Source organism: Haematobia irritans, chromosome 4, assembly GCF_050003625.1.
Source record: "Haematobia irritans isolate KBUSLIRL chromosome 4, ASM5000362v1, whole genome shotgun sequence".
Classification (NCBI taxonomy): domain Eukaryota; kingdom Metazoa; phylum Arthropoda; class Insecta; order Diptera; family Muscidae; genus Haematobia; species Haematobia irritans.
The window spans coordinates 93,339,082-93,352,697 of NC_134400.1; the positions used below are offsets into that span (position 1 = coordinate 93,339,082).

Sequence of the window (13,616 nt, forward strand, 5' to 3'; positions counted from 1 at the left end):
AATAATTCAACTCCGTGAATCTCTGAACCCTTGGTTTGTTTTTCTTTTTTCTTCAATTATTTTGCACTGCTTCATTAGTACCCCAAGGGGTAGTTGCAGAATGGAAGTGATACACAAGCACGATTGTAAATTCTAACAATAACATAAGAAGTGTATTTTTGATTGTCGTAGTTAGTATTGGATGCCAGAGTCTATGATATAAGCCAGGTAAAGGGAATTCCCCCCAGAATCAGGAAATCATTATTAGTTTGCTTATGCAAATATTTAAATGTTACCTAAAATTGTAATTATTATTACTAAAGAAATTTTGATTATAATATTAAAACAGTTTCAGTTCTTTTAAAATCGCGTTGTTATATGCAATCCACAATATTTTCGCTTAAAGAAATGTTCAAAATGAAAACTGTGCGTACATAACTGTAATATTAAAAACATATTCTTCTTATCACCCAAAAATAAATTGCTTGTTACAAAATTTTTATATTTTATATTAAGAAACTCCTTTTTACTCCCAAACCTCATTAGATTTCCTTTAGATTAGAAAAGATTTTATTTATAATTCACTTACAAAATTAACAATAAATATAAATGAAAGTTGACATAAAATTTTTTGAAAGGATTTTTTTAATTGTAAATGGATTGAAGCGGAAACGAGCCTACTTCCGGCGAGCGTAGTTAACAACAGATATTGCCACCGCCTATGAGTAAAACTGGTCCTTTACAATTTTCCATTTTAATTTATTTTTATAGTACAACTTTACAGAGAATAACGGTATGATCATCGCCACCGTTAAACCAGCAAAAAGTTTTATCTCATATTTGATATATTACATCAAAATAGCAAAGTTTTCGAAAAACTGTATAAAAGAAAAAAAGTAAACTCTATTATGGGAAGAATTAACTATCTCGTACGAAAATTGAACTAAATTGTACCCCACATTTTGAGATTTCTACACAGCGTTGTTGAAACCTGGAAAATTTAATGCTCTAGTGTACTTTTTAATTGCAATTCACGAAACTATACCCTCTCATACAAGAAACAAGTAACGAAAGTCTCAAATCGGGCGGGGCCGATTATCTTATACCCGGCACCATTTTGTGAATCCACATTTTCGATACCATCTCAAACCCTTCAAATTTCTTGGGTTCTATTTATAAAGGTTTATATACCCAACATCTTTTAGACTTCCACAAAGTATCTTGACTTAAAATGTTATTAAAAACAAGTATATATGGCCGTAAGTTCGGACAGGCCGATCCTCCACCATGGATTGCGTAGAAACTTCTTTTACACACTGCCATCCACAATGGAATTACTTCGATTTCGGTAAAGCTTGCCGATGGCAAGGTATCTTAAAACCTCCTGACACAGCTTTCTAAATTCTAAGTAAATCCATACGTGGTATATATTAAATTAAACAAGTATATACGGCCGTAAGTTCGGCCAGGTCGAATCTTATGTACCCTCCACCATGGATTGCGTAGGAACTTCTACTAAAGGCTGTCATCCACAATCGAATTACTTGGGTTGCGATAACACTTGCCGATGGCAAGGTATCGTAAAACTTTTTAACACTGTCTTCTAAATTGTAAGTTAGTCCATAAGGGGTATATATTAAACAAAAAAAAGGCCGATTAAATACGTATATAATTCAGTTTGACAAAATTTTCTATAGAAATAAAAACTTGACAAAATTTTCTATAGAAATACAATGTTGACAAAATTTTCTATGGAAGTAAAATGTTGACAAAATTTTCTATAGCAATAAAATTTTGACAAAATTTTCTATAGAAATAAAATGTTGACAAATTTTTCTATAGAAATAAAATGTTGACAAAATGTTCTATAGAAATAAAATGTTGACAAAATTGTCTATAGAACTAAAATGTTGACAAAATTTTCTACAGAAATAAATTTTTTATAAATTTTTTTCTATAGAAATAAAATTTTGCCAAAATTTTCTATGGAAATAAAATGTTGACAAACATTGCTATAGAAATAAACTTTTTACAAAACTTTCTATAGAAATGAAATTTTGACAAAACTTTCTATAGTAATAAAATTTGACAATTTTTACATGGCTGTTAGAGGCCATATACTAACGAAATGTACCAAATTTCAACCGCATCGGATGACTTTTGCTCCTCCAAGAGGCTCCGGAGGTCAAATCTGGGGATCGGTTTATATGGGAGCTATATATAATTATGGACCGATATGGACCAATTTTTGCATGGTTGTTAGAGACCATATACTAACACCACGTACTAAATTTCAATTGGATCGGATGAATTTTGCTCATCCAAGAGGCTCCAGAGTTCAAATCTGGGGATCGGTTTATATGGGAGCTATATATAATTATGGACCGATATGGACCAATTTTTGCATGCTTGTTAGAGACCGTATACTAACATCAGGTACCCAATTTCAAACGGATCGGATGAATTTTGCCCCTCCAAGAGGCTCCGGAGGTCAAATCTGGGGATCGGTTTATATGGGAGCTATATATAATTATGGACCGATATGGACCAGTTTTTGCATGGTTGTTAGAGACCATATACTAATACCACGTACCAAATTTCAATCGGGTAGGATGAAGTTTGCTCCTCCAAGAGGCTCCGGAGGTCAAATCTGGGGATCGGTTTATATGGGAGCTATATATATTTATGGACCGATATGGACCAATTTTTGCATGGTTGTTAGAGACCGTATACTAACATCAGGTACCAAATTTCAACCGGATCGGATGAATTTTGCCCCTCCAAGAGGATCCGGAGGTCAAATCTGGGGATCGGTTTATATGGGGGCTATATATAATTATGGACCGATATGGACCAATTTTTGCATAGTTGTTAGAGACCGTATACTTAGACCACGTACCAAATTTCAACCGGATCGGATGAATTTTGCTGCTCCGGAAGGCTCCGCAAGCCAAATTTGGGGATCGGTTTATATGGGGGCTATACGTAAACGTGGACCGATATGGCCCATTTTCAATACCATCCGACCAACATCAATAACAACTACTTGTGCCAAGTTTCAAGTCGATAGCTGGTTTCGTTCGGAAGTTAGCGTGATTTCCACAGACAGCCGGACAGACGGAAGGACGGACGGACATGCTTAGATCGACTCAGAATTTCACCACGACCCAAAATATATATACTTTATGGGGTCTTAGAGCAATATTTCGATGTGTTACAAACGGAATGACAAAGTTAATATACCCCCATCCTATGGTGGAGGGTATAAAAAGACCGATTAAATACGTACATAATTCAGTTTGACAAAATTTTCTATAGAAATGAAATTTTAACAAAATGTTCTATTGAAATAAAATGTTAACAAAATTTTCTATAGAAATAAAATTTTGACAAAATGTTCTATAGGAATAAAATTTTGACAAAATTTTCTATAGAAATAAAATTTTGCTAGATTATTTTTGGCTCGAATGACAACCATGATTATGAACCAATATGGACCAATTTTTGTGTGATTGGGGATCGGTTATATATAACTATAGACCGATATGGACCAATTTTGGTATGGTTGTTAGCTAGGCTGTCCATTACATCTCTTTTAAAGAGAACATGTTCTCTTTTTGTGTTCGTATCTTTTTGTTCACTCTCTTTTTTTGGTGCCGTATTTTTATGTCCAACAGTGCTCTTTATGTACTCTATTTCAAAAAAAAATCCTAGATTGATGGAATTTTATTTATTTAGTAGGAATTCGTCACTATTCACCAATTGTTCGCCACTAATTGTTTACTGGGTTAAATCTGTTGACAAACTAAAGGCCGGAACACAATTGCGACGTTTCGACGTACGGCGTAAAAATTAGAAATAGATGTAATTGAACGTACAACGTAAATACGCCAATACGTTGTCGCCGTCAATTTATTTTGTTTATTTTTTAAGAAAATGTGATTCTTTTTGTTTTTTATTGTTTTATTATATATTTATTTCATTGTTTCTATCATTAGAAACTATTATTATTTTAATTTTAACATCAATAAGATTATTGATTATTTAATAAAGAATTTTTTTATTGTAAACTCGTTTTTAGTTAAAATGTTCTCTTTTTTTAAAGCGAAAGTTTTCTTTTGAAAATTGTCCATATGGAAACCCTATTGTTAGCTCCTCCAAGAGGCTCCGCAGGTCAAATCTGGAGAACGGTTTATATGGGGGCTATATATAATTATGGACCGATATGAACCAATTCTGGCATGGTTGTTAAATACCATATACTAACACCATGTTCCAAATTTCAACCGGATCGGATGAAATTTGCTTCTCTTAGAGGCTCCGCAATCCACATCTGGGGATCGGTTTATATGGGGGCTTTATGTAATTATGAACCGATATAGACCAATTTTTGCATGGTTGTTAGATACCACCACGTTCCAAATTTCAACCAGATCGGATGAAATTTGCTGCTCTTAGAGGCTCCGCAAGCCAAATCTGGGGATCGGTTTATATGGGGGCTACACGTAAAAGTGGACCGATATGGCCGATTTGCAATACCATCCGACCTACATCAATAACAACTACTTGTGTCAAGCTTCAAGTCTATAGCTTGTTTCGTTCCGAAGTTAGCGTGATTTCAACAGACGGTCGGACGGACATGCTTAGATCGACTCAGAATTTCACCACGACCCAGAATATTTATATACTTTATGGGGTCTTAGAGCAATATTTGGATGTGTTACAAACGGAATGACAAAGTTATTATACCCCCATCCTATGGTGTAGGGCATAATAAATGATACAATAAAGCAAAAATCTAGAGCAAACAAAAATACCAAACACATTTTTCAACTACACTTCCCTTATTTTAACATGTAAAACCACGTGCCACTTGTGAATAAATAAATTAACACAAAACTCAGAAATTCCGTATCTATAAAATTATTTTCCCTTCAAACAATTTAATGGTCACGAAAAGAATGTGTTGAAGAAGATAAGTGATGTCAGTACCAAACAAAAATGTTGTCAAAACTTTATTTCTATAGAATATTTTGTAAAAATTTATTATCTGTAGAACATTTTGTCAAAATTCTATTTCTATAGAAAACATTGTCCAAATTTTATTTTATAGAAAATTTTGTCAATATATTTTTCTATAAAAAATTTTGACGACGAATATTTTGAAAAATCTACCAAAACATCAAAAATGCTACCAATTTGCCAAACAGTAAAAAATCTACCATTTTTGGTAGAATTCTACCAACTTTGGCAACCATGCTCCAACACCCGAATCTCGGCAGCCATGTTTGCCGAAAAACAAAATGTTTGCGACAAAAACATGTTACAGGCTCACCGTCTAAAAATAACATTTTGCGCTTGAAATATGTTTGGGGTGATCATATTCTCTCTCTGGGTGTGGGAGTCGGTTTATATGGAGACTACATATTCATAAGATATGCGTGATAGAAAGCATATACTGACATCACTACAAAAAAGTTACTTGGACCAAATTTAAGCATATTAAGCTAATTAGACCAATGTTGTTTTGTTTGTAAATAAAAGAATGTTTTTATTACATTTTGCCCAACGTTTCGACAATTCCTTGTTGTCTTCTTCAGGGGCTTCGTCTATTTGAATAAAATATATTACAGTTTTTATTATTAAACAAAAATCACGATAAACTTACATAGATATTGTTTTAAGTTTGTTTTTACATTGAATTTACACGTTACATACAAATATAAACATATAAAGACAACAAACGCAGCTTAAAACTATATCACAGATGGTGTTACGATATTGCAACGCTGTAGCAAGTACTTATATTGTCTGTGTCTTCTTTGACATTCATTGTTCTACTTATTTTTTGTTGTATCCTCAGACTTTCTATCGTTAAACGTTTTCTCTCTCTCCTCTCTTTGTCCAAAATCTTAACTCCGTCAAAATCAGCTGTGTGTCCAGTTTTTAAAATGTGTTGTGAGAGTGCTGTTTTTCCATTTTTCTTTGCGATGTCCGTTTTGTGTTCGTTGACTCTTGTTTGCAGAGCTCGTCGTGTTGTACCTATGTACACAAGATCACAGCTTTGGTTGCTACTTCCATTACACCCAATTTCGTAAACAACATTGCATTGTTGTTCCTTTTCTATTGGTGTTTTCAAGTTGGGGAATGTTATGTTTAATGTACGATAGGGTTTGTAGGCAAAACATATGTTTGTATTGTTTATGACGTTCTTAAGGTGTTTATTGTCTATTAGCCCTGGTATGTAATGTACACTTTGAAAACATTTCTTAATCTGATATTCATTATTAGCTGTAACATTTATAGATTGTGTTTGTTTTTTGTTAATGATTTTTCTCTTCGCGTTTTCAATGAGTTCTAAGGAAAGTTTATATGGAAAGCTGTTGGACGTTAAAATATTTAAAATTTCTTTTATGTTTTTTTCGTGATATTGTTCATCGCTGATGGATAAAATTCTTGTGATTTGGCTTTTTGCCGTATTAATTATTTGTGATTTCGGTTGCGTGGAATGGTAATTCATAATCCTGCCTGATGATGTCGCTTTGGTATACCAATCGAAGGTTATGGAATTGTGTATGTGATGAAGTTTTGCATCTAGGTAGGCCAGTTGATTGTCATCTTCGGTCTCCATTGTGAATTGGATTTTTGGGTGATAAGCGTTCAACTTGTTTAGAATTTCTCTAGCGTCGTCCTTTCTAATAATAGCTAAAATATCGTCTACATATTTTACGATGTATTTAATATTTATGTCATTATCTTCCAGCGTCTTTAGCGTATCGTCAATTAGATGGTCTAGTACTATGTCAGCTATAGTTGGTGAGAGCGGATTTCCCATTGGCATTCCGAAGACTTGATTATATATTTTATTTTCATACACGAAGTAATTGTTATCCATAAGGCAGAATTCGAGAATGTTGTGGAATGTGTTCTTTGGTATTTGTGTGAAATTTTTTATCCTTTCCCAATTTTGCATTATGAGTCGAATAGCAGTGTGTACAGGAATATTTGTAAAAAGAGATATTACGTCAAATGACACCAAAATTTCGTCATCATTCAAATGAATATTCTGAAGATTTTGTTTAAGTTCCAAGGAATTCTTAACGTTAAGTTTTTTGGAAACCAATTGTCTCAATATATCGCCAATATATTTGGATAGATTGTAACACGGAACATTCATGGACGATACAATAGGTCTTAGGGGTACATTGTCTTTATGAATTTTGGGTAATCCGTATATACGAGGGGCCGAAGCAGCTGAGCAGTACATTGTTTTCTTTTGATATGCGTCAATGTATTTGTTTTTGAATAGTTCAGAAACAATTGAATTATTGTTTCTAACTAATTTATTGGTTGGATCTGCCCTAGTACACTTATATGTATTTTTGTCTTCCAGCATTTTGTTCATCTTTTCTTCATAGTCCCGTTTGTACATTGCCACTGTTTTGTTCCCTTTATCCGATTGAATAATTGTAATTTCCCTATGTTGTCTCAAAAATTTGTTAGTTTGTTTAAGTATTGCCAAAATGAATTTTTCTTTTTCAGTGTATTTCATCCTTCTTTTATAATTATTTATACGGTTAGCTATTTTTGCTCTACATGTCTCCTTTTCCTCATCATCTTCAATGTTTTGGATACATTGTTAGCCCCTGAAGAAGACAACAAGGAATTGTCGAAACGTTGGGCAAAATGTAATAAAAACATTCTTTTATTTACAAACAAAACAACATTGGTCTAATTAGCTTAATAAACTGAACCGAACATCATTGAACTTCTGGCCAAATACATGATATTAATAATTCTATCGGATAGCCTGCCGAAATACATTCATCTCTTTGAATAGGAAGCAGAACAACAACAAAAACATCGATATTTACATAATGAGAGGTTACTTCCAACACATAGCTTTAAAATATGACGACGGAGTATGCCGCGCTATGAAAGACTACAGCAACGAATGCAAGAGACTTAAACAACAACAAGAACGACTAAAATTTCTTCTAACCTGCCGCAGTTATGGACTTATCCCGAACCATACAAAATTCACTACATCGAAGGTAAAACAACTCTTTCAATCCAATAATATAAGTCACAAACTAGCAAAAATAGAGCAGAATTTCCATAGAAAAATATTAAATCTAGAGATAGCAGATACTAACTCCAACATCAAAATTTCACGTAAGAATATTCTTAGAATGGAGAATGGAATGAAAACTATGTTGACAGAGGAGGATCATTTCTCCTTTATTAAAAAACAGAATGAGAGGACAAAAGGAATTGTAACAAATATAAGTGAAGTACATAGAAGGAAGATACATACACTGAAAGAAAAACAATTTCAACAGTTTGGATTTAAATACAATGAACACTGGTTTCAGAATCTTACGGAAGTAGAATTCCCTGCGGAGTGCAAATGGCTATTGTCTTTGGGTAAAAAGTTTGCTCTTCCTATTGACAAAAGACAATTCTCAATACTTCACACTATAGCAGATATTGAACAATGTATCCAAAACATTGAAGATGATGAGGAAAAGGAGACATGTAGAGCAAAAATAGCTAACCGTATAAATAATTATAAAAGAAGGATGAAATACACTGAAAAAGAAAAATTCATTTTGGCAATACTTAAACAAACTAACAAATTTTTGAGACAACATAGGGAAATTACAATTATTCAATCGGATAAAGGGAACAAAACAGTGGCAATGTACAAACGGGACTATGAAGAAAAGATGAACAAAATGCTGGAAGACAAAAATACATATAAGTGTACTAGGGCAGATCCAACCAATAAATTAGTTAGAAACAATAATTCAATTGTTTCTGAACTATTCAAAAACAAATACATTGACGCATATCAAAAGAAAACAATGTACTGCTCAGCTGCTTCGGCCCCTCGTATATACGGATTACCCAAAATTCATAAAGACAATGTACCCCTAAGACCTATTGTATCGTCCATGAATGTTCCGTGTTACAATCTATCCAAATATATTGGCGATATATTGAGACAATTGGTTTCCAAAAAACTTAACGTTAAGAATTCCTTGGAACTTAAACAAAATCTTCAGAATATTCATTTGAATGATGACGAAATTTTGGTGTCATTTGACGTAATATCTCTTTTTACAAATATTCCTGTACACACTGCTATTCGACTCATAATGCAAAATTGGGAAAGGATAAAAAATTTCACACAAATACCAAAGAACACATTCCACAACATTCTCGAATTCTGCCTTATGGATAACAATTACTTCGTGTATGAAAATAAAATATATAATCAAGTCTTCGGAATGCCAATGGGAAATCCGCTCTCACCAACTATAGCTGACATAGTACTAGACCATCTAATTGACGATACGCTAAAGACGCTGGAAGATAATGACATAAATATTAAATACATCGTAAAATATGTAGACGATATTTTAGCTATTATTAGAAAGGACGACGCTAGAGAAATTCTAAACAAGTTGAACGCTTATCACCCAAAAATCCAATTCACAATGGAGACCGAAGATGACAATCAACTGGCCTACCTAGATGCAAAACTTCATCACATACACAATTCCATAACCTTCGATTGGTATACCAAAGCGACATCATCAGGCAGGATTATGAATTACCATTCCACGCAACCGAAATCACAAATAATTAATACGGCAAAAAGCCAAATCACAAGAATTTTATCCATCAGCGATGAACAATATCACGAAAAAAACATAAAAGAAATTTTAAATATTTTAACGTCCAACAGCTTTCCATATAAACTTTCCTTAGAACTCATTGAAAACGCGAAGAGAAAAATCATTAACAAAAAACAAACACAATCTATAAATGTTACAGCTAATAATGAATATCAGATTAAGAAATGTTTTCAAAGTGTACATTACATACCAGGGCTAATAGACAATAAACACCTTAAGAACGTCATAAACAATACAAACATATGTTTTGCCTACAAACCCTATCGTACATTAAACATAACATTCCCCAACTTGAAAACACCAATAGAAAAGGAACAACAATGCAATGTTGTTTACGAAATTGGGTGTAATGGAAGTAGCAACCAAAGCTGTGATCTTGTGTACATAGGTACAACACGACGAGCTCTGCAAACAAGAGTCAACGAACACAAAACGGACATCGCAAAGAAAAATGGAAAAACAGCACTCTCACAACACATTTTAAAAACTGGACACACAGCTGATTTTGACGGAGTTAAGATTTTGGACAAAGAGAGGAGAGAGAGAAAACGTTTAACGATAGAAAGTCTGAGGATACAACAAAAAATAAGTAGAACAATGAATGTCAAAGAAGACACAGACAATATAAGTACTTGCTACAGCGTTGCAATATCGTAACACCATCTGTGATATAGTTTTAAGCTGCGTTTGTTGTCTTTATATGTTTATATTTGTATGTAACGTGTAAATTCAATGTAAAAACAAACTTAAAACAATATCTATGTAAGTTTATCGTGATTTTTGTTTAATAATAAAAACTGTAATATATTTTATTCAAATAGACGAAGCCCCTGAAGAAGACAACAAGGAATTGTCGAAACGTTGGGCAAAATGTAATAAAAACATTCTTTTATTTACAAACAAAACAACATTGGTCTAATTAGCTTAATAAACTGAACCGAACATCATTGAACTTCTGGCCAAATACATGATATTAAAATTTAAGCACATTTATTTTATTTTAGGAGTTATAAAATTTTGAGATTATCGAAGAAAATCGAAAGAATAGTGTTTGCGAAACTCGTTTTGCAAACATTTCATTTCTTTGCGTGTAGACAAAAAATAGAGATACAATATTTGTATAAATACTAGAAATATTTTTGTAAGCACTCAAGCAAATTACACATGTGAATAATGATAATAATTAGGGCCAAATGCGAACGAATGTGTGTGGAAACATTGAATGTCATGTGCCTTTCATCTTTAAATTGGTATAATTTTATAGGAATGTTTTGTGGAAATATGAAAACAGTTCTCAATGAAATATTCAGCAATTGAACATTGCGTATTTCGGTAAGCTGCAGAAGGGAGGGGGGGCGATGTATTTCAATGTGTACCTCTTTTAATATATGATTGCAATACAATCAAGAGATATACTAACAAAACAACAACAATAACATGAACAACAACGACGCAATCTAATGTAGCGAAAACAAAAAAAACATACCGAACACAAAGCAACAGAAAGGACATCATTTGTTTGTTGTGTGATGAACGCTGAGAGTTCATGTGAATGGATACGGATGGTTGGTTACAGTGTTGTCAACTTTGAGTGGTTTCCCCCACTAAATTTAGAGGTTTTTTTCACGTTTGGATGGATTTTTAGGATATAGTTGGGATGATTTTAGGGATAATAGAGGCTCCGCAAGCCCAATCTGGGGATCGGTTTATATGGAGGCTATATATAATTATGAACCGATGTGGTGCAATTTTTACATGGTTGTCAGAGACCATATACCAACATCATGTACAAAATTTCAGCCGGATCAGATGAAATTTGCTTCTCTTTGAGGCTCCGCAAGCCAAATCTGGGGATCGGTTTATATGGGGCCTATATAATTATGGACCGATGTGGACCAATTTTTTGCATGGTTATTAGATACCGTATACTAGGTTAGGTTAGGTTAGGTGGCAGCCCGATGTATCAGGCTCACTTAGTCTATTCAGTCCATTGTGATACCATATTGGTAAACTTCTCTCTTATCACTGAATGCTGTCCGATTCCATGTTAAGCTCAATGACAACGGACCTCCTTTTTATAGCCTAGTCCGAACGGTGTTCCACATTACAGTAAAACCACTTAGAGAAGCTTTGAAACCCTCAGAAATGTCACCAGTATTACTGAGGTGGGATAATCCACCTCTGAAAAACTTTTTGGTCATCCGATCCGGCTGAAATTTGCTTCTCTTTGAGGCTCCGCAAGCCAAATCTGGGGATCGGTTTATATGCGGCCTATATATAATTATGGACCGATGTGGACCAATTTTTTGCATGGTTATTAGAGGCCGTATACTAGGTTAGGTTAGGTTAGGTGGCAGCCCGATGTATCAGGCTCACTTAGACTATTCAGTCCATTGTGATACCATATTGGTGAACTTCTCTCTTGTCACTGAATGCTGTCCGATTCCATGTTAAGCTCAATGACAAGGGATCTCCTTTTTATAGCCGAGTCCGAACGGCGTTCCACATTACAGGATACCACTTAGAGAAGCTTTGAAACCCTCAGAAATGTCACCAGTATTACTGAGGTGGGATAATCCACCGTTGAAAAACTTTTTGGTGTCCGGTCGAAGCCGGAATCGAACCCACGACCTTGTGTATGCAAGGCGGGCATGCTAACCATTGCACCACGGTGGCTCCCAGGCCATATACTAACACCATGTACGAAATTTCAGCCAGATCAGATGAAATATGCTTCTCTTAGAGGCTCCGCAAGCCAAATCTGGGGATCCGTTTATGGGGGCCATGCGTAAAAGTGATCCGATATGGCCCATTTGCAATACCGTCCGACATACATCAATAACAACTACTTGCGCCAAGTTTCAAGTCAATAGCTTGTTTCGTTCGAGAGTTAGCGTGATTTCAACAGACCGACGGACAGACGGTCATGCTTAGATCGACTTATGGGGTCTGAGAGCAATATTTCGATGTGTTACAAACGGGATGATAAAGTTATATACCCCACATCCTAGGAGGGTAATTTTGTCAAAATTTTATTTCTGTAGAAAATTTTTATTTCTGTAGAAAATTTATTTTATTTCTTTTAAAAATTTTATTTCTGTAGAAAATTTATGAAGCACCTCTTAGTTAGAGAGCAATATTTTGCAAAAACTTCCAAAACATCAAGAATTCTACCAATCTACCAAACAGTAAAAAATCTCTCATTTTTGGTAGAATCGTGTTCATAATTGTATATAGCCCCCATATAAAGCGACCCCCATATTTCAATTCTGGCTTTATAATTACCGCACAAGAGTTCGTAACGGTTCGCAATAGTTTCTTCCCTATATATACCGGTCAAGAACTGAATATATACGTATTTATTCGGCCTTTGTTTTGCCTAATATATATCCCGCATGGACTAACTCACAATTTAAAAGATGATATTAAGAAGTTTAAGATGCCTTGCCATCGGACGAAACCCAAGTAATTCAATTGTGTATGACCGTCTTTAGTAGAAGAAGCAGATGGGCTGAATCGATCCATTTTAATGCCCACCACCATAACGATTCATTTGAAATATTTCGAACAATCGATTTTATTTCTTTAATTTTATTTTAAGGCCATATACCTATATACATACGTCGAATATTGAAAGAAAATTTTTTCAAAATTTTATTTCTATAGAAAATTTTATAAATATTTTATTTGTCAACATTTTTTTTCCTGTTGAAAATTTTGTCAAAATTTTATTTCTAAAGAAAATTTTGCCAAAATTTTATTTCGTTTTGTTTTGTTATTGTTGGTTTTTTTCCTTTAATCATTGTTGTTGTTGTTGTTTTTTTTTTTTTTCAGCTTAAAACCTTGCATTGACTAAACTACAGGTGTAGCTTAACCAACAGAGGAAAATAATGTTTGTCAAAACTATTTGGGCAAAGCCCTATAGACTGCAAG

At 33.9% G+C, this 13,616-nt stretch overlaps 2 protein-coding genes across 2 annotated transcripts in view; one reads left to right on the forward strand and one right to left on the reverse strand.

Moving 5' to 3' along the window:
- Nucleotides 1–13,616, forward strand: part of Con (leucine rich repeat protein connectin) — a 376,229-nt gene that overhangs the window by 84,734 nt on the left and 277,879 nt on the right. The window lies entirely within an intron of this gene.
- LOC142235673 (uncharacterized) lies at nt 5,753–7,411 on the reverse strand. Its single transcript, XM_075306934.1, has one exon. The coding sequence runs from the start codon at nt 7,409–7,411 to the stop codon at nt 5,753–5,755; it is 1,659 nt and encodes a 552-aa protein (XP_075163049.1).